Source organism: Salmo salar, chromosome ssa06 (genome assembly GCF_905237065.1).
Source record: "Salmo salar chromosome ssa06, Ssal_v3.1, whole genome shotgun sequence".
NCBI classification, from domain to species: Eukaryota; Metazoa; Chordata; class Actinopteri; order Salmoniformes; family Salmonidae; genus Salmo; species Salmo salar.
The window spans coordinates 62,592,464-62,613,002 of NC_059447.1; the positions used below are offsets into that span (position 1 = coordinate 62,592,464).

The window sequence follows — 20,539 nt, forward strand, 5'->3', positions numbered from 1 at the left end:
TGTCTGGCTGTCCAGACAGTCTAAAATGTAGACTTAGACTAACATTATTGATCTATATGGATAGAGACAGAAGGTCAGACAAAACACCCAATTAAAGAGGCTAATTAACAAGTAACCTAAATCCATGGTTTTAGAAGTGCACTTAAACATCCCAGTCAGCCAGTCTAATGGTGAACATAGAGGCAGATTTACTAGCTGTCTGGAAGGAAACGGGCTTCAACTGTTCTGCAATAAAGCTGGTACCTTGATTATGTTTCCCTCCGCATTGATGCTTCACCGTCAAAAGATTGTATGAAATGGTTTTGTCTGTATAGCATGTGTAGAAAGGTTAAATATTTTTTTACTTCTTTGATCTTATGAATTGTTCCTGAAAACTAGGCCAAAATCACAAAGTGGCGTACGGGTCATAAACCTTTCTCATTGCACAGCTTGTATTCAAAATGTCACTTTTTTTTGTTGCTGTGTTTTGTGAAGGTGGTTGGCTAATCAAGTTCCTGAGTTGAGTTTCATGTCAACGTATTCTGAACCCTTTACCACTTCCTCACTCTGCTTCTGCATTGCGTGCCGAAGTGCTCATGAAGAAGAATTTGTGTAAGTAGATTTTCTAAAACTTTAATAGATGTATTACCCGTACTCTTTTCTCATATTTGTTAATGCTGGTGTACACTTACTCACAAAGCAAGCTCCTCGAAAGAAATACATAGAAATATGGTTATGCTATTTAAAACAGATGGGAATATGTAAAGAGGACACTTGTCTTCTATTAGGATATAACCAAGATTAAGGCTACTTTTAACAGAATTTGACTTTGCATTTTTGTGTCTGGCATTCCATTCTACAGCCCATGTTGATGTTGTTGATTTATTCTCAAGTTCTGTTAACACCATACCACCATCCGTTGTACTATTCAGAGAAACTATTTCGGGCAGAAATGTGTAAAAGTTGTGGTATGAAACCAGCTAATGTTCCATAAACATGTAGTGGTCATGCTAGTGTACTGGTATGTTAGTGTAACACATGGTCTGGCCAGGGTTTTCTGTTGACATGTGTCAGTGCTGTGTGCTAGGACAGTGGGCTCAGTGTGCAGGTTGGCTGTAGTAGTGTGTCCAGGCCCAGTCATTGGTTTCCTGGCTGAGAGACAGGAAGTGGGGGCGGGGAGCAGTCTGCAGTGAGCTGATAACATGCACAAAAACACTGATTCTGACACCGCTCCGTTTGCCCAAAGTCCCTCTTGATATATATTTCAACAATGATCTGGAAATTGTACATGTAAATCCACCTCATCTGAGGCGGTGGAGGGAAAAACAACAGCAAAAGAGCAGGTCACTGCTGTCGTCAGTGGAACACTGAGATATTCAGAGTCCTCTGAGAGGAAATGTTGTGTTTGTGTGTTGGGTAGCGACTGTTCATTACTCTCTAATAAGGGCTGAGTGCCAGACTTCTGCTTTGATACCAAAACGTGTATTCTTTGCTTTGGAGGATTAGGCTTTCTTTAAACAATATTGTAGTAATGCATTCCATTATTAGATTGTTGTATTGGAATTCTCCCTGACTTAGACACAATCCAGATGTGGTTTTGTAATAGGTCTAGTTACAAGCCACTTCTTATTGTAGGGTGACCAGACTCCCCCCATCCCCCATTTCTGGGGACAGTCCATGGTTTTGGTGGCCTGACCCCGGCTAGAGCTGTCCCCAAAAATGTCCCCGACGGGTAATCAATTTCTGTGTTATAATTAATACAAGTATTTAAAAGGACTATTGCAAACATTTTAATTTCCAAAATCTGGTCACCTTAGCTTATTGAATGTTTCCTCGAGGTCTTTTTGCTGCTCATAAAAGGTGCATCTGAAAATAACCAAAGTCGCAAGTTCAATCACACATAAATGTGCACTGTTAACAGCCCAAGGATTGTTTGGTAAATGTGAAGTGTTCTTTGTTCTGTGTTGAAGTGTAGTCTACTGTTCAGACTCAGAATGGGAGGGAGTGGGCCGTGCTGTTTGGCTGAAAGAGCTACTGTTGTCGTGGGGACGGTTTGTGGTGTCCTGCAGTGCCAGGGTTCCATCCAGAACAACATGTCTACTCTGTGTCTAGAAATGCATGCACAACTTAGCTCCTCTAATACACAGGTGTTCTTGTTCAGGTCTGACCCAAACAGTTACCAAACTCATCAGAGGCCGTGGTTCTCATCACTGTACTATCTGACAGTAGAATACTTATTAGAAGTAGTGATTGACAAATCGAATCCTACACTCTTAATTAAAAAAAGGGTTCCAAAAGCATTGTTTGGCTGTTCCCATTGGAGAACCCTTTTTGGTTCCATGTAGAACCCTCTGTGAAAATAGTTATACATGGAACCCAAAAGGGTTCTACCTGGAACCAAAAGGGTTCTACCTAGAACCAACAAGGGTTCTCCAAAGTGTTATCCTATGGGAACAGAGAATTAGAGTGTAGGTACAGTGCTTTCAGAAATTATTCACACCCCTTGACTTTTTCCACATTTTATTGTGTTACGGACTGAATTTAAAGTGGATTAAATACATATTTTTGTCACTGGCATACACACAATACCACAAAATGTCAATTTCTTTGAGAAAATAATTACAAATGTAAAGCTAAAATGTCTTGAGTCAATAAGTATTCAAACCTTTTCTTATGGCAAGCCTAAATAAGCCTAAAACAATGTGTTTAACAAGTCACATAATAAGTTGCATGGATAGTTTTAAGTTGCAATAATAGTGTTTAACGTGATTGTTAAATGAGTGAAAAGAAGGAAGCCTATATAATAAAAGTATTCCAAAACATGCATCCTGTTTTTAACAAGGCACTAAAGTAATACCGCAAAAAATGTTGCAAAGTAATTCACTTTCTGTCATGAATACAAAGTGTTGTGTTTGGGGCAAATCCAATACAACACATTATTGAGTACCACTCTCCGTATTTTCAAGCATAGTGGTGGCTGCATCATGTTATGGGTATGCTTGTAATCGTTAAGGACTGGGGAGTTTTTCAGGATAAAAAAGAAACGGAATGGAGCTAAGCACAGTCAAAATCCTAGAGGAGAACCTGGTTCAGCCTGCTTTCCACCAGACACTGGGAGATGAATTCACCTTTCAGCAGGATAATAACCTTAGACACAAAACAAAATATACACAGGAGTTGCTTACCAAGAAGACAGTGCATGTTCCTCAGTTACAGTTTTGAAAATATATGGCAAGACCTGACAATGGTTGTCTAGCAATTATCAACAACCAATTTCACAAAGCTTTCAGAATTTTGAAAAGAATAATGGGCAAATGTTGCAAAATCCAGGGGTGGAAATCTCTTAGAGACTTACCCAGAAAGACTCACAACTTTAATCGCTGCCAAAGGTGATTCTACAAAGTATTGACTCAGGGGTGTGAATACTTACAGTAATGGTCAAAGGTTTGGAGACACCTATTCATTCAAGGATTTTTCTTTATTTTTAGTATTTTCTACATTGTAGAATAATAGTGAAGACATCAAAATGATGAAATAACAAATATGGAGCTTTGTAGTGATCAAAAAAGTGTTAAACAAATCAAAATATATTTTATATTTTAGATTCTTCAAAGTAGCCACCCTTTGCCTTGATGACAGCTTTGCACACTCTTGGCATTCTCTCAACCAGCTTCACCTGGAATGCTTTTCCAACAGTCTTGAAGGAGTTCCCACATATGCTAAGCACTTGTTGGCTGCTTTTCCTTCACTCTGCGGTCCAACTCATCCCAAACCATCTCAATTGGGTTGAGGTCGGGTGATTGTGGAGGCCAGGTCATCTGATGCAGCACTCCATCACTCTCCTTCTTGGTCAAATAGCCCTTACACAGCCTGGAGGTTTGTTGGGTCATTGTCCTGTTGAAAAGCAAATGATAGTCCCACTAAGCGCAAACCAGATGGGATTTCACTGCAGAATGCTGTGGTAGCCATATTGGTTAAGGGTGCCTTGAATTCTTAATAAATTACAGACAGTGTCACCAGCAAAGTAGCTCCTCCTCCATGCTTCACGGTGGGAACCACACATGTGGAGATCATCCGTTCACTTACAAAGACACGGCGGATGGAACTTAAAATCTCAAATTTGGACTCATCAGACCAAAGAACAGATTTCCACCAGTCTTGGCCCTAGCAAGTCTCTTCTTATTATTGGTGTCCTTTAGTAGTAATTTCTTTGCAGCTATTTGACCATGAAGGCCTGATTCACACAGTCTCCTCTGAACAGTTGATGTTGAGATGTCTGTTACTTGAACTCTGTGAAGCATTTATTTGGGCTGCAATTTCTGAGGCTGGTAACTCTAATAAACGTATCCTCTGAAGCAGAGGTGACTCTGGATCTTCCTTTCCTGTGGTGGTCCTCCTAAGAGCCAGTTTCATCATAGCACTTGGTTTTTGCGACTCCACTTGAATAAACATTCTTGATATTTTCCAGGTTGACTGACATTCATGTCTTAAAGTAATGATGGACTGTTGTTTCTCTTTGCTTATTTGAGCTGTTCTTGCCATAATATGGACTTGGTCTTTTAACAAATAGGGCTTTCTTCTGTATTCCACCCCTGCCTTGTCACAACACAACTGATTGGCTCAAACGCATTAAGAAGGAAAGAAATTCCACAAATTAACTTTTAACAAGGCACACCTGTTAATTGAAATGCATTTCTCATACCTCATGAAGCTGGTTGAGAGAATGCCAAGAGTGTGCAAAACTGTCATCAAGGCCAAGGGTGGGTACTTTAAAGAATCTCAAATATAAAATATATTTTGATATGTTTAACACTTTTTTTGTATACTACATGATTCCATATGTGTTATTTCATAGTTTTGAGGTCTTCACTATTATTCTACAATGTAGAAAATAGTAAAAATAAAGAAAAACCCTTGAATGAGTAGGTGTCCGAAATTTTAACTTGCACTGTATAGTTCTGTATTTAATTTTCAATAAATTTGCAAACATTTCTTAAAAACATGTTTTCACATGTCATTATGGGGTATTGTTTGTAGATGGATGAGAAGAATATATAAATTCAGCAAACAAAAAAAAGCCATTTTTTAGGACCCTGTCTTTCAAAGATCATTCGTAAAAATCCAAATAACTTCACAGATCTTTCCCATGCTTGTTCAATGAACCATAAACAATTAATGAACAGTCACCTGTGGGACGGTCGTTAAGACACTAACTGCTTACAGACGGTAGGCAATTAAGGTCACAGTTATGAAAACTTAGGACACTAAAGAGGCCTTTCTACTGACTCTGAAAAACACCAAAAGAAAGACGCCCAGGGTCCCTGCTCATCTACGTGAACGTGCCTTAGGCATTCTGCAAGGAGGCATGAGGACTGCAGATGTGGCCAGGGCAATAAATTGCAATGTCCGTACTGTGAGACGCCTAAGACAGCGCTACAGGGAGACAGGATGGACAGCTGATCGTCCTCGCAGTGGCAGAGCACGTGTAACAACACCTGCACAGGATTGGTACATCTGAACACCACACCTGCGGGATGGCAACAACAACTGCCGAAATTACACCAGGAACGCACAATCCCTGCGAGTCGCAGTTTTGTCTCACCAGGGGTGCTGGTTGGATTCGCGTTTATCGTCGAAGGAATGAGCGTTACACCGAGGCCTGTACTCTGGAGCGGGATCGATTTGGAGGTGGGGGTCCGTCATGGTCTGGGGCGGTATGTCACAGCATCATCGGGCTGAGCTTGTTGTCATTGCAGGCAATCTCAACGCTGAGCATTACAGGGAAGACATCCTCCTCCCTCATGTGGTACCCTTCCTGCAGACTCATCCTGACATGACCCTCCAGCATGACAATGCCACCAGCCATACTGCTCATTCTGTGCATGATTTCCTGCAAGACAGGAATGTCAGTGTTCTGCCATGGCCAGCGAAGAGCCCGGATCTCAATCCCATTGAGCACATCTGGGACCTGTTGGATCGGAGGGTGAGGGCTAGGGCCATTCCCCCCAGAAATGTCCGGGAACTAGCAGGCGCCTTGGTGGAAGAGAGGAGTAACATCTCCCAGTAAGAACTGGCAAATCTGGTGCAGTCTATGAGGAGGAGATGCACTGCAATACTTAATGCAGCTGGTGGCCACACCAGATACGGACTGTTACTTTTGATTTTGACCCCCCTTTGTTCAGGGACACATTATTCAATTTCTGATAGTCACATGTCTGTGGAACTTGTTCAGTTTATGTCTCAGTTGTTAAATCTTGTTATGTTCATACGAATATTTACACATGTTAAGTTTGCTGAAAATAAACACAGTTGACAGTGAGTTTATTTGCTGAGTTTATTTAATCAATTTTGAATTCAGGCTGTAACGCAACAAAATGTTGAATAAGGGGTTAGGACGGATCATAATAATGGCTGGAATAGAGTGAATGCAATGGTATCAAACACATGGAAACCATGGAAAGCATGTGTTTGATATATTTGAATCAGTCCACTCATTCTGCTCCTGCCATTACCATGAGCCCGTCCTCCCCAATTAAGATGCCACCAACCTCCTGTGGTCAAGAGGTATGAATACTTTCTGAAGGCACTGTACATTGTGACCCGCTTTTTGAGTGCTGCCAAAGTACTATCTTGTCAATTAGTTGACTGTGAACGGGAGAGTGTTCTCAATAACTCATGTTGATGATGGAAATGGATGATTATGTAATACGCTGTAGTGATGCATGTCATGTTCAGACCTGTTGGGAGATTCAGTTTTGTGTTTCTTTCTTGTTTATAACAGTTTGCCATCTGGAAGTTCTTGTACCTGTAAATACTGTGGTCTGTTTTCATACTTCCCATTTCCTTATATCATTATAATGAATTTAGACCGAATTTCCATTGTTGATATTGATGTATGATTTGATGCTTGACCCTTAATGTTTTTGCTATTAGGTCAGAGCCGAATTTGCCAACACTCTAAACCATGGGGGATGAAATTCATTAACAAAACACTCTCTTTGCCTTACTTCATGAACATTGTTACACTGACATCATACTTGCCATATATTTTATGCATTAACTTGATCAAAAGCGGGCAGAAGGAGTGTGCCACCATCATGTGCTCTCATTTTGTGTTGATAAGTCTTCAATTACATGACACAAAAAACACATTTAGTGATTAAGAACACACACTTTCCCATGTGTCTCATGTCTTTTGGCAGCTCTGTTTAGCTCATCTATTGAGATAATTGCATTTGTATGCAGACACAGAAAGAATGTCATTTATTTAATTGAGACAGTATGGGTAATTGAACCGGGACAATACTGTACACAAATAATTATGCATCGGGGCTGTTCCCCTCGGCCTGAAACGGTCTCATGCTGAATGACTGCAGACAGTTCATGTCATTGTAGCGTTGGAACTGATTTGGATCGGTCCTCTGGTGTCATAGCTGACCAATTTTACAGTCTGGTAGTGATGCAAAACTGCAGCTCACATTGAAATGTTACATATGTTTTGTCTGTGATATTTCAGATTTTTTTGTCATCCTTGGGTTCCTTCCAAATATTCTTCACTTGGTTAAAACCTGTTGATGGCCAGGGAATGATCTCTGTCATATTGTGATCTGTGTAATGAACAATGATTCGTCACAATTTGTCAATTTGTTGGCACCATGGTAGGTTGCTAAGGAAGCTCCTCTGTTCAAACTTAAAGGGAAGTATCTATATGAACTTAGGAGGATGAGTTTTGGAATTGTGTTTGCTGAAATGTTTCTTATTGACACATTATTATGGTAGTCTGTTTTTCCCAAGGAAATATTGTGTAGAAAAAAAACATTCTCATGATAACATGTTTGGTATGGGTTTAGGTTAAAGCTGCAATATGTAACTTTTTGGGCTACCAACCAAATTCACATAGAAATGTGACTTTTAGATCTGTAATTCTCATTGAAAGTAAGTCTAAGAAGCGGTAGTTTTTTTTTCCACAATAGAGGAACAAAGCTGGACAGTGAAGCACATAACTAAGTGATGGGGAATAAATAGCGCAAAGCAGAAGTGAGAGGACTAGTTCTAAAGGGACATTTAGTGCCTGCAAAAAACAAACGCAGTGTGTTCAGTTTTCAGTTCAAGTGCTTATCGGAACGTCCCAAAGTGCCCTTCATCATTTCAGGATGAGAGTAGAAAATTGTCATTAATAGGAATGTGACCATTTAGGAATGTGTAGTAGGCAGGCTTATATGAGACTTATATGAGGCTCCCGCAGCGGTCTAAGGCACTGCATCTCAGTGCTGTATCAGAACAGGCTGTGATTGGGCAGCGCACAATTGGCCCAGCCTCGTCCGGGTTTGGCCGGTGTCGGCCGTCATTGTAAATAAGAATTTGTTCTTAACTTACTTGCCTAGTTAAATAAATGTAAAAAAAAATTAAGAACGTCACTAACTGGTCCCACTGGTTTCCCCACTAGGCAACTCAATTGCTCCTCTTCCTGTCTTGACTGACTGCTGTGTTGTTGTCTAGCAGCTTTGACCAGGTGTCTTCCACAACGTCTGTGAGAAGTTGCCAGCTGATATGACCTTACGACCAGCTGACATGACCTTAGCTGATCATTTTCATTTCGGGCAACCTTGCTTTGTTTACCTATTATTAATGGAAGTGCAGTCTTGGGGTAGAAAGTTGGTGTTATTATGTATTAATTCATTACGTGACACTAATACGTATATTTTCCCTTAGAAATATTAATTTGTTTAATTGCCGTTCAGCACGGCCTCACCTGGATAAAAAAATATATATATAATTAAAGTGACAGCGCGCCAGAAACGTCACAATTTACTCATGATGCGCTGCGCACCTGTACAATCGACTCTCCGTCAAGACTGCAGACAGTGGGGCTTTGCCTTAGACTGCATACTGCAGCTCAAAACCAAAATCCCAAAAGCCACACACAGGGAAACGATTATCAGTATTTTAGAATACTGTGTGATGCCCGGGTTGGCTATGCTTAGAGTCGCCAAGGAACACTCAACCCTTGTGGAGCTGCAGTGGCCTTGGCACTGAGTAGAGGGGGAGGAGACTGAGCCTTTCGGGGAGAGGAGCTGTAGCACGCACTCAGTGAGATCACATCCTTACATGCATTGCTCTTGCCAGCGAGTCGACAGTAGTTCTTCAGTCAACCTTACCCAAGATTTCAGATTTATGGAGCTCGTTTTGGACAGAAGACGTGTTATAATAGGAAGCCGTTTCGTTTCAGTTTTAATGACTGTCCTTTCCCGCAATGTAATCATGACAACCTCTTGAGGAATCTTCCATCTTTTGTGAGATCACGTTTTGCTTTTTTTCTTGTGGGATCTATTCTCGGAGTTCCACTGCGATCAGGCGCATAAAACCAGTCACAATGTGGGGCAGAAACGAATTCGAGGATGGGTTTGATACCTTTAAAACGGGTAAGATCTTTATTATTTCTATTTTATTCAAGAATAACATCACTGTGTTGATATTTCTATGGCAATACTGTCTGAACAGACGAGAGGCTTGAACAGGCTCGTATAACGGTGAACTCTCACTCGATTCTAGCTAGCTGATGCTAAGCTAATACAGAAGGGTTTCTGCTAGCGTGCTAACTGCTAACGTTTGCTCTCCCGGAGCATCTGGTGCTTCTTGATAATGATGAAACATCGTTGATGATGAGACATTGTAACAGAAATGCTTGAATAGATGACTATCAATTGCTCATGACAAAATAATGCAGGTTGCAGAGAGCGGATTTTTTTTTTTCATCATCGGGGGCATTTAGCTAACTGCTCGCCCTTATAGCTTACGATTTATGTTTCTGTAATCAACATTCGAGAGATGTCTACCCAAGCTACATTGTAACATTGTGATGTAGTTAGCTGCATTGTGTCGCTACAATTATATTATGACGGACTTACCCCCGCGCGTCCTTTGTCTTCCTGTCCAGTGAGTCAGTGACAACTAGCCCTGTCAATTACTGTGGCTATGGCCAGATTGATAGTTAACTATCAATCTAGCTAGCCTACTAGCTAGATCATCTAAAGGGGCCAACAGATATAGTACCAGCCCTACAAATAGATCATCACGTTTTGATTTAGCCTACAATGAACAACAAACTTGATATTGTAATGAAACAGCAAGCAGGGAGCAGGTCTCGAACCCTCGACCTTCAAGCCCCAAGTCCGGCGCGCTATCGACTGTGCCGCAAAAGCATGCTCGAGCGGCAGAGTCGATTTCCACGCTTATAAACCCAGGGTCGTTACAATATGTTCCCTAAGCATGATGTTCTTCAGCGCACAGCAAACTGCTGAATCAGATGAGCATAGCCACTGCAGTGTCATAATGGGGCTTGGCGGGTCCCCCGTGCTTTTGTGATCTAAATAATCTATCTATTTTTGCATAACCCAGGGACTACATTCTAAATGGCCTAGGCACACTCCTCCGTAAAACAGATGAGGAATTTGCACTATCAACTTGTTCTCCATAGTGTTACAATATGTTGGCTATAAAAGGCATACAAATTATATCGTTATTTTATGGTCCTCTTTATTTAAGGATTCCTAGTTTATATGAGTGGTTTCACCAGGCTCAGTTTCAGGACAGGTATATTGAGAATGTAGGCAATTGTGGAATGGCTAATATATCTGGGCAGTGATTAGAGAGAGTGGACCACTGGAATCCAACAGCTCAATCACCTCAATCTGAGCCATGTTCACTTTCACTGTAGGTTCACCCTCACCAAGTGTTACATCCACAGGGAGATTCCAGCTTTCAGAATTATGCTAGAAATCACAGGTATTTGTGATGTGCCACATAAGCAGGCAAGCAGGCTGGGAGCAGGAGTGGAGTGGAGTGGAGGCCTTGGGCATGATGATGTAAGGGGCTGTCTGGACAGAGCCCTTCGAGATTTAAGACACGTCAGAAACGGGAGAGTGATCGTGTTGCAGGTCTAGTTCAACCTCTCTGCTGCTGATGCCTATCATAATTGATGTGCTGATTCCTGGTAGAGAGAGAGAGAGAGAGATTCAAGGAAAGGGTGTAAAGAGAAATAGGATTCTGGTATGTGGTCACTGTAGATTGGATAATTATCCATGCCTCTTACACAACTATGTAATATTCTTATTCTTGTGTAATAACCCCCCCAAAAAACTACGCAATTGGCCAACTATAGGCTACAATAAGTAACAATGTTCTTACTAAAGTAAAATAGTGTTACTACATAGGTATGAGAGCAATTTGATATAACGTCTTATCTATAAGCAAAAGTATTCTGCCACCTACACTGCATTGTAACAGGAGTGCCTTTGTGATGGTCACAGCAGGGCAGGAGGACAGTCACCTCTCCAGGTGGAGCTGCACCCCCAGCCTCCTGCCTTATGGCACAAAATAGGACAGTCTTAATGACTTCTGTCTAAACGGATTACACACTCAGAATAGTTTGCAGACAAAGAGGACATACAGCCCCTGCAGTGTGTAGAGACAGACATGGACTATTGGGATGCACTACGGTGTGTTTGGGACTCACCTGAACCTTACTATGTCTAACCTGACCTCAGTCATTACCCATACACACATAACTGTTACTCAATGTGATAAGGACAAGTGCCTGAATGCATCCCTAGGAATCTGAAACCCGAAAATCCCTCCTGTCATCTGAAATTACTCAGGAAATATTTCAGTGTATCCTCTGCTTTCATTTCCATGTGCCTGGGAGAGAGGGTTTGTTTCCGCTAGAGGGGACTGTGTTTTTATAATGGGCGACTGACTGGTTTGCTCAGTTATGGATTGGTGTAGTTTAGCAGTGAACTAGGGCCTAGCATACTGTCTAACAACTGAATATCACAGGAGGCAAAAGTTGTTTTGTGACTCAGTAAATCAAGGGAAACAATTGGATTAGAGGTCTGAGCAGACAGAAAATCAGTACCATGGGCACTTCTGGTCTGGCTTCCGTGTCACATGTGTTAGCTCAGTCAGCGCAAGGAGTATAAAGTCCTCTGCCTTTTTTCTTAGTTATTGTCTCAAAAATAGGTTTACTTATCTACGATCCCTTGTTTTTGTTTGATACTGAACAGTCCTATCTGTTTTTCATCTGAAGCTTCCCCTGAAATGTTGGGGGGAAAATCCAGTATTGGGATTGGAACATCATTTGGTTTAAATCTAGTCCGAAGGCCAGGAGATGGCGATATTGAGTCGTTTCATCTTACCGTCCAAAGGTACTGTATGCAGCCGGCTATACCCTCGTATACCCTCGTATAGCCGGCTGCGTATCTGTGGACAGGGTCGTACATAAAACATTCTCCATTCAGGCTGCAAAGGCGTCAATTTCCTCCTTAACTCGATTTAATGGTGAGAAGGTGGGAAAAAATGGGAAAATATGCATACTTTCTTTATAAACACCAATTTTCCACTACCGTGCTTGAGCCGGCTGCATACAATGCCTTCGTACGGTAAGATGAAGAGACATCTGCCGTCCTTTGGGCTAGTTTAAATCTAAGCTGTGTAGTCTTTTTTGACCTGAGCGTATAGGCCACATCCCTGCTTGGTAGATTTCAGTGACACTGTGTCATGTTGTACTACTGGGTTTATCTCCCCTCAGGAACTGAGTGTTTCCTAGTCAATATGTGCACTACCACTGTATCAGTCAACTGTCAACACTACCCCCTCAGTGCTACTATCTCTATGTTATCCCGAGTGGCGCAGGGGTCTAAGGCAATGCATCTCAGTGCTAGAGGCGTGACTACAGACCCTGGTTCAATTCCCGGCTGTATCACAACTGGCCACGATTGGGAGTCCCATAGGGCGGCGCACAATTGGCCCACCGTTGTTAGGGTTTGGCCAGGGTAGGCAGTCATTGTAAATAAGAATTTGTTCTTAACTGACTTGTCTAGTTAAATAAAGGTATTTTACATTTACATTTACGTCATTTAGCAGACGCTCTTATCCAGAGCGACTTACAAATTGGTGCATTCACGTTATGATATCCAATATATATAAAATATCTGACTGTATAACACAATCACATTGACTGTAATTGAGAGAAAGGTAGATCTAGTTTAGTTATAGCATACAACCAGACTTCAGGGATTGTTGAGTCTGTTTTTTGCCAACTAGTTGTGTGTTTACTAGGGGGGAAGGGGGTGTAGAGCAACAGAAATGTAGTCAGTCCGTCTCCAACCAAAACATATGCCAGTTGAGCTAAGCTAGCAGCTGCTATTAGGGTCTCTAGCTGTGCAGATTCTGTTTGCTGACTTTAATAATGATCAAACAATCCCAATCCTCTTATCGGTTAGAGATAAGGTAACCCACAAAGACAGCATTTATTGGCTTCATGTTAGAGTTAGGCCCAGCTGTTGGGCTACCATGGGTGGTAGGCTAATTCATTGAATCTATTATGAAAACACAGTTAAAGATGAAGTTGGTTTGACCTTTGTTGGGACTGAAGCAGACTAGTACAGTGTAGTAAACAGTGAGTGTTTCTAACAAACGTTTCTTCCCTGACCGGGGGTATGTTTTTTTAGGTTCCAACACCAGCCCTCCTGGATGGGTCCCGGGGTGTGAGTCGTCATGGCAGGGTACCTCCTCTGCCCCCGGTACCAGTAACCGTGGGAGACGCCACAGCGGTGCCTCTGACAGCGGTGACACAGGCATCGGCACATCCTGCTCCGACAGTGTGGAAGGTATGGACTCTCATCATACGTAGGAGGTCCACTCCTCCATAACAGTAACAATACTTCACAATAAGAGCATTATTAGCAACAGAAGAGGGAGAATCTCTCTTGTATGACCCATTTTAAGCTTCACTGCATCTTCTAGCTAAGAGTCTGCTGTTATAAAAATGACTAGTTCTGAAGCTACGGACTCCAGTCCAACTCTTTCCACACTGTTGTTCCGGATAAGGGTGTTTCACTTTCTAAAGGAAAGTAACGATGACACAAATGGAAACTAAAGTAATGTCCTTTTGGCGGTGGTGTGGCTTAACTGGCTGGATCACTGGAAGGAATTAAATTGAGATTTAGTGGAGACTCCAAATCCACTCTATTTTTGTGGTTCGGGACTCACTTCTTGCATATCCCTGTTTCTCTCCTGGTTTCTAGCTACATTGGAAAATATGTTTTCTTTCCAATCGTCAAGACTACAACTCTTACATTTGGATTGAGTAGGCCCTACTCCCTGCCCTACTGCGTACTACTCCTACCAGCCCAACATGAACATACAAGAAGTCTGTGGCAAACTTTTGCTTATCAACAAGTCCACTCTAGGACTAGGCCTACTAGTTTCTAGTAGCCAAACTTTAAAGCTGCTCACTTTATCTCCTGATGGGCGGTATGCCTGCCTTGTGTGGTGTTGTGGCTTTGCCAGATTAGAGAATGTTGTCGGCAGCCCTCTGGCTGTACTGCAGGCGTAGCCTCCACAGGTCCAGATGTCAGGACCCAGCCCAGCCCCTCTACCTTCCCTGGGGAGCTGTGTCTGGGACTGGGGCTCTCTGGACTGGCCACCCATCTCCCACAACCACGATAACCACTTACAGCTGGCCAGCCACAGTCTGCCTCAGGGCTACCCAAACAAAGACTCTACATTCAGGTCATCGAGACATTTTGTGGGCAGTGCTGCGGAGATCTGCTCAAGGCCTTGCTTTGTTAGGATCATTTAAACAAACGGACCAGAATCATTTAGCATTTCGTTAGGACTTGCAGAATGTTTTCAGATGTATTTTGGAGCGTGTTACTGCCTTGTGAGAGATGAATAGGAGAGTGACTCTCCCAATAGCAGAGCCTTCAATTTAGAGAACTCTGTGTACCAGTAGCCCCCCTAGCAACTTGAATGTACACAGACAGCACACATCCGAATGAAGTGTTGTTACCTTGGGAACCCTTCTAGTTAATTATGACACAAGCAGTCAACAGTTCCTAATTGGTACCCTTGGCGATGATGGAATATAGAACTGCGCCAACGTTCTGTTTGTCCTCACCTGCGGAAACAACAGGCTGGAGTTTCATTGTTCTGGCCTACATTTCAGCACTCAGCAGTCGGCACCCTGCCCTCCCTCGTCCACCCTCCCAGCCAGAGGCACTGGGCCGGGCTAGGGCACGTTGTCTGTCACCCCCTGGAGCCTGGCTGGATCTAGAGCTGTTCTGAGGCACCAGCCTGCCTGTCTGTGTGTGTGTGCTGTGGGGAACTAACTAATACCGGTTGATGAGCACAGGGCCTGGCAGACTCCCATTGATCGCAGCATCTCTGCTTTTAATTGAGCTACTTACCTTCAGTGCAGCGTATCAGGCACTGCGTCGGTCCAGAAACAAGGTCAGACTCAGTTCTCCTCACTTTTTCCATCTCTGCTGCTACTATTTCATTCTTCCAGGCTGGCTGGTGTGTTAGGAGAACACAAGATAACATCGACTTGCCTTTCACTAACCCAGGATGACCTGTACAGGCTCTGCCTGTTTTAAACCACAAATAGTGAATTGTTTCCTTTGTATATTTTAGTCACCCCCCCCTAACTGAATGCCATAACCACTGGAGATGTGAATGGATACAGGCCGAGAGGGAGAGCTGGACTCTGAAGTAGGGCAGCTCTGCCATGACAATGGCTGTAATGTCTGAGTGGATGGATCAGGAGCTCTTCTATAACTGTCGCGTTAGGAGGACACTACTGTGATCATCCTGTAGCATGGCTATATCTTCCGATACTGTAGCTAGGCTAACATCAGACAAACTCAGATGGCTAATCCACTGGACCCTGTAATTAAATGGAACAAAGGTTTAGTGATTAAGGGATGATTGAATTCTCAGTTATTCCTATTTGTTTTGTTTGGACATTGGACTCGACATTTTGAGAGACCCCTTTTCGCTATTTAAACCCCTGGTGTGCAGGATCTCCTGCGTTTTATTGTACACGTTTCCACCTCACATCATTGCGTTGACATTTGAGTTTACAGGAAGTCTTCCTCTCTCCTTATAGCAGTGATACAATGAATTCCTCTTGTTCTAATCTCCATGTATAGCTGGGGTTTCAAGGGTGGTATTTATGCAGCGCTGGTGTTTTTACTCCAAACCCTTGTTTTTTTTTCCTGTGCAGACTGTAATCCACATGAAGGGAGGATTCTATTCCTGGAGCCACTGCATCAATTCTACAGTTGGTTTATCTTCTTTTTACCCTCCATTTTGCTCCTCGTATATGGGGACAATCTGGTTTTACACAAATGTTATCCAAACGTACTGACAGTATACCCTTTCAGTACCCCCTATCGAGAGATTGCTATCTGCTGTACTCCTCAGCCCACTCTCTCTTTCCGTCTCTCTGTCTGATGTTTACCGGGCCAAACGGCTCTATTTCAATCCCCCTTACATATCCTTAAACAACATCTTCATTGCAGAGGACGCTTATGTAACGCGCTTGCTTTCTTGTGTGTGTTTCAATTGTGTGCCTTTGATAGCTATTCTCCTCACGTGAGTTTCATAATTATTCCAGTTCATTCCGGTTCATTAGGAGGTAGGATACAGTGGATGGGCTTGGCTTAGCCTGGGGACATGGGTGCATCCAGGTCACTGCCTTTTCCCTGGTTTCTGTGTGTGCAGACACCGATGCCAAAGACCAATGGCTGTGCAGACACCGATGCCAAAGACCAATGGCTGTGCAGACACCAATGCCAAAGACCAATGGCTGTGCAGACACCAATGCCAAAGACCAATGGCAGTGCAGACACCAATGCCAAAGACCAATGGGTGTTGTAGCCATACCAGAGGCTCAGTCCAGGCTCAGAATTCCAGACATAATATTGATGTAAATATAGGTCATCCATCCCAGCCAGAGCTCTAGACTGTCTATGGCAGCCTGCACAGAGCCATCTGATTTGGTGAAGTCAGCTGTAGGCTAGTTCTGTTTCAGGGTTGCACATACATGTGCTTACCTGAGCACTGAAAAGTTCAGAGTATATTCTCGGGGTGTTGTAGACTTCTAGTGTTAGAACTACAGGTTTGGATATTTACATCCATGATGAATTGATTTGGCTCCGGCCTCCCAGTCTAAGTGCAGCGATGGAATGTGTTCAGGGGCGGCAGGTAGCCTAGTGGTTAGAGCGTTGGGCTGATAACCGAAAGGTTGCTGAATCAAATCCCTGAGCTGACAAGGTAAAAATGTGTTGTTCTCAGCAAGGCAGTTAACCCACTGTTCCCCCGGGCGCCGAAGACGTGGATGTCGATTATGGCAGCCTGCTGCACCTCTGATTCAGAGGGGTTGGGTTAAATGCAGAAGACACAGTTTCAGTTGAATGCATTCAGTTGTACAACTGACTAGGTATCCCCCTTTCACAGTAGATTTAGATTTTTATTTAGTCACATGCACAGGGTCACACATGTAGTTGCAGTGAAGTAGTAGTGGTGGCTATTCAGCATGATACATGTCCATTGGGGTGGGGGCAGGGTAGATGTTTGTTGAGGGGGGGAATGTGTGTCGGATAACCCTTTCTCCAACTCTCTGGGGGACCTGGTTTTCCACAAAATGATCCAACCTGGAAAAATAGGTTGAAGCATTACGGTCCCTTACCGTCCCTCTTCAGTCAAATATAACCTTGAGAGAAAATAGCATTGAGCAAAGAATTTGATACATCCGGCTTTCTGAGTCAACCAACCTGTAACAGACGACACAGTTTCCCAGACCTCTGGAGAGCCAAGGAGCCCTTCTAAAGAATCCCCCCATTTCTAAATTAGCTCTCGGCCGCTGCCGACCTAGAACAAGGCAAAGGAAATTCCTCCAGTTTGGAACCAGGCCGCCCCATGACCCTCCTCTCTAATTATACATGGCCGCGCCAGCAGCAAGCTTCATAATTACTTCAGGGGTGCCTTTGGCTTCACCACAGTGGTTCTGGATAAAACAGGCCCATCAGATGGTTGGCTATAAAGCTTTTTATTGAGAGGTTGTGTTGCAAAGGTGAACATGTTGGTGGTTCATGTAAATTTCCTGTTGAAGACTCTTTCCAATAGCTGATGTAATGTTCTGCCAGGGTTAACTACTCCATGTAAGCTGAACATTTGTATTTGTTTATTTAACCAGTTTAGTTGACAGAGAACAAATTCTCATTACAGCAACAACCTGGGGAATAGTTACAGGGATGAAAGAGCTGGGCATGATGGTTAGAAAAGTAATTTAGCCAGGACACTGGGGTTAAGACAGCACCCTACACAGGGCAATGTCCCCAATCACTGCCCTGGGGCATTGGGATATTTTTCTTTAGACCAGAGGAAAGAGTGACTCCTACTGGCCCTCCAACACCACTTCCAGCAGCATCCGGTAAATGACCAGGACCAACCCTGCTTAGCTTCAGAGGTAAGCCAGCAGTGGGATACAGGGTGGTACACTGCTAGACAACATCTTAATCAAGACCAAGTGAAGGCCCTCCTAATATCAGATCAGTACTTGTTTGAGGAGTGACATGGACAGTGCAGTAAAATTCCATGCTTGAGTTCCAGCAACCATCCTTCTCTCGAGGTTACTACAGGCTCTGTGTGTACACCATAAGCATAGAGGCTCTCAGGTTCTTATTTTGGCCCCGTGGAGACATCCAGATCCATGGGGTGCTTTACGTAATGCAGGTCGAGCCCAGGCCGTCAGCGGGGTGTTAGGTTAGCAGGGAGATGATGGGCAGTTGGGAGAGGCAACCTGAGCTGAGCACAGTGACATATGGGCCGGGAATAAACACGGAGGTGGCCCAAGACATGCAGGAAGGATGCTTGGCATTCCCCTGAGCGCTCTATTAATACTAAAGAACACCCATGCGTATCGATGAAGGGAAACTCGGCACTCACTCCATCACAAAGGATTTACACTCATCACTCAACCCTGTGTATCAATAGTGGGTGTCAGGTCTCTAGCTCAACATGTCTATGTTCCGTTCTTCATAGTCCCCCACTCTTGCAAGCCCTTGTATGACCAATTCCAGTTGTTTGAAAGGTAAGCCCGGGATAGGCTCACATTTTGGAGGGAATTCGGGAACCATTGTTCCCAGTTAAAAAGGGCCAGCAACTGCTCCCCTCTGTGCTTTTTATGGTGTCTAATGAATTTAGGCAGCTTAACTATACATGTAGATTTGCTGTCTAGAATCCTTGTTTCTAGGAGGCCATTTTGGAATAAGTGTCTAAATCTCCTGTCGATCCGAACCTAATTTCCACCTCCCAGAAGAGACCTAAGTAGAGAGGCTATTCTGAAATGAGATTCGGTGTAGCTTTGCACCATCCCAAGCACGCTCGGCCAGTTGGGGCTCATCTCATTAGCGTTAGACTGTGAGGGGGGTAATTATTTTAGGCTGTGATTGAAGGGAGTGGGGGGTATTGTTTGGGCAAGGCCCCCAGTGCCCTGCCCCGTCACCCCTCTAGTCCCTAACACGACCGCTAGACCAGCTGCTCCGCTCTCATCTCACTAATGATGGGTTAGGACAGGCCACACAAAGACTTGGCAAGGACCATCCTTCACTGAAGTTAGCAAAGTTAGCTATTGTGTACCTGAATATGACATTTCCCGCTGGGTAATATGTCAGATGGGTCTTTAGCCTAGGCTAAGTCTTGAAAATGGAAATATACCCACTTGGCGAGTCCAGTCCAAAATGTCAGCAAAGTTATCAAGATTGTTGTTTTGTGTTCACTGAATGGTTACTGTGATGGGATCCACTCACATGTAGCCTATTTGGTAAAGGTTAGGCCTAATAGTAGAATTAGGCCTACATGGATCCTACATATTTGCATGAGCCTTTAATCCCTGTCCACTCATGCATAAGCAGATAGGTATTTGTTTGTCCATTATGCTAGTTTTCATATGCTAATCCCTGTCATGGAAATTCTACACAGGGACACTCGAAGTCAATCTTAAATGAATCATTATTTATTATCAGCGTGCTGGAGAGCTTCGAAACAACTCAATGCACCAAGTACACATGTCGATCAGGAGCTCCACCGGGGTAGTCCCGTTAGTTCTCTTATATACAAGTTATATTTGCATGATTTAACTTATTCATAATGAATTAGTCATTAACGTTTGCTTCATTCATGTGACCAACCAATACTGGGTCATGCATGTGACAGACCAATACCTCATGAGGCTTCTTCTCGCTAAGCTGAAACCTTGAAACTAAGATATCTTTCATTCTCAAAACAAGGGTCTCGGCGTACTACCAAATTGCAGACACTGATAGTGAGGATTTGTTCAATCAGTCATAAAAATTGGTTATTAGAAAAGCACAAACATAACATTTTCCATCACATCCTGCTGTGAGGTACAGGACAGTATGCTAACGCTATCTGCTAGCCACTGTAGGCGGCATATTTTATATTTTATTTTCCCCTAACCCTACCACCCCTCCCCTAATTGAAGTAAACTAATGGACAACAACACTTAGGCTTCTACTTCCAGCTTATACATACTATAAACATTTTACGGACACAATATATTTTGCAATAGTTATCTTTTGTTTGTTTTTAGTCCTATCCTTCAGCTAGCCTCAACCCCTCCCATCTATCTCTGAAGACCATCCAGTTTGATCCAGTTTGATTTCTATTTGCCATATATTTTTAACTTTGCTGT

General features: G+C 43.2%; 1 protein-coding gene across 6 annotated transcripts in view; it reads left to right on the top strand.

The window, feature by feature from the left end:
- Window positions 1–488: 488 nt before the first annotated feature.
- cep85l (centrosomal protein 85, like) overlaps window positions 489–20,539 on the top strand; it is a 72,063-nt gene continuing 52,012 nt past the window's right edge. Inside the window, exons 1-3 of one of the 6 annotated variants that reach the window (XM_045720803.1) lie at window positions 489–591; window positions 13,488–13,646; window positions 16,046–16,102. In XM_045720803.1, the coding sequence (XP_045576759.1) occupies window positions 576–591; window positions 13,488–13,646; window positions 16,046–16,102 (232 nt within the window). In that variant the 5' untranslated portion in view covers window positions 489–575. Of the gene's footprint in view, window positions 592–8,857; window positions 9,402–13,487; window positions 13,647–14,430; window positions 15,271–16,045; window positions 16,103–20,539 lie in introns of those variants that run through there. The other 5 variants (XM_014205134.2, XM_045720802.1, XM_045720805.1 and 2 more) reach the window with 5 other exon arrangements.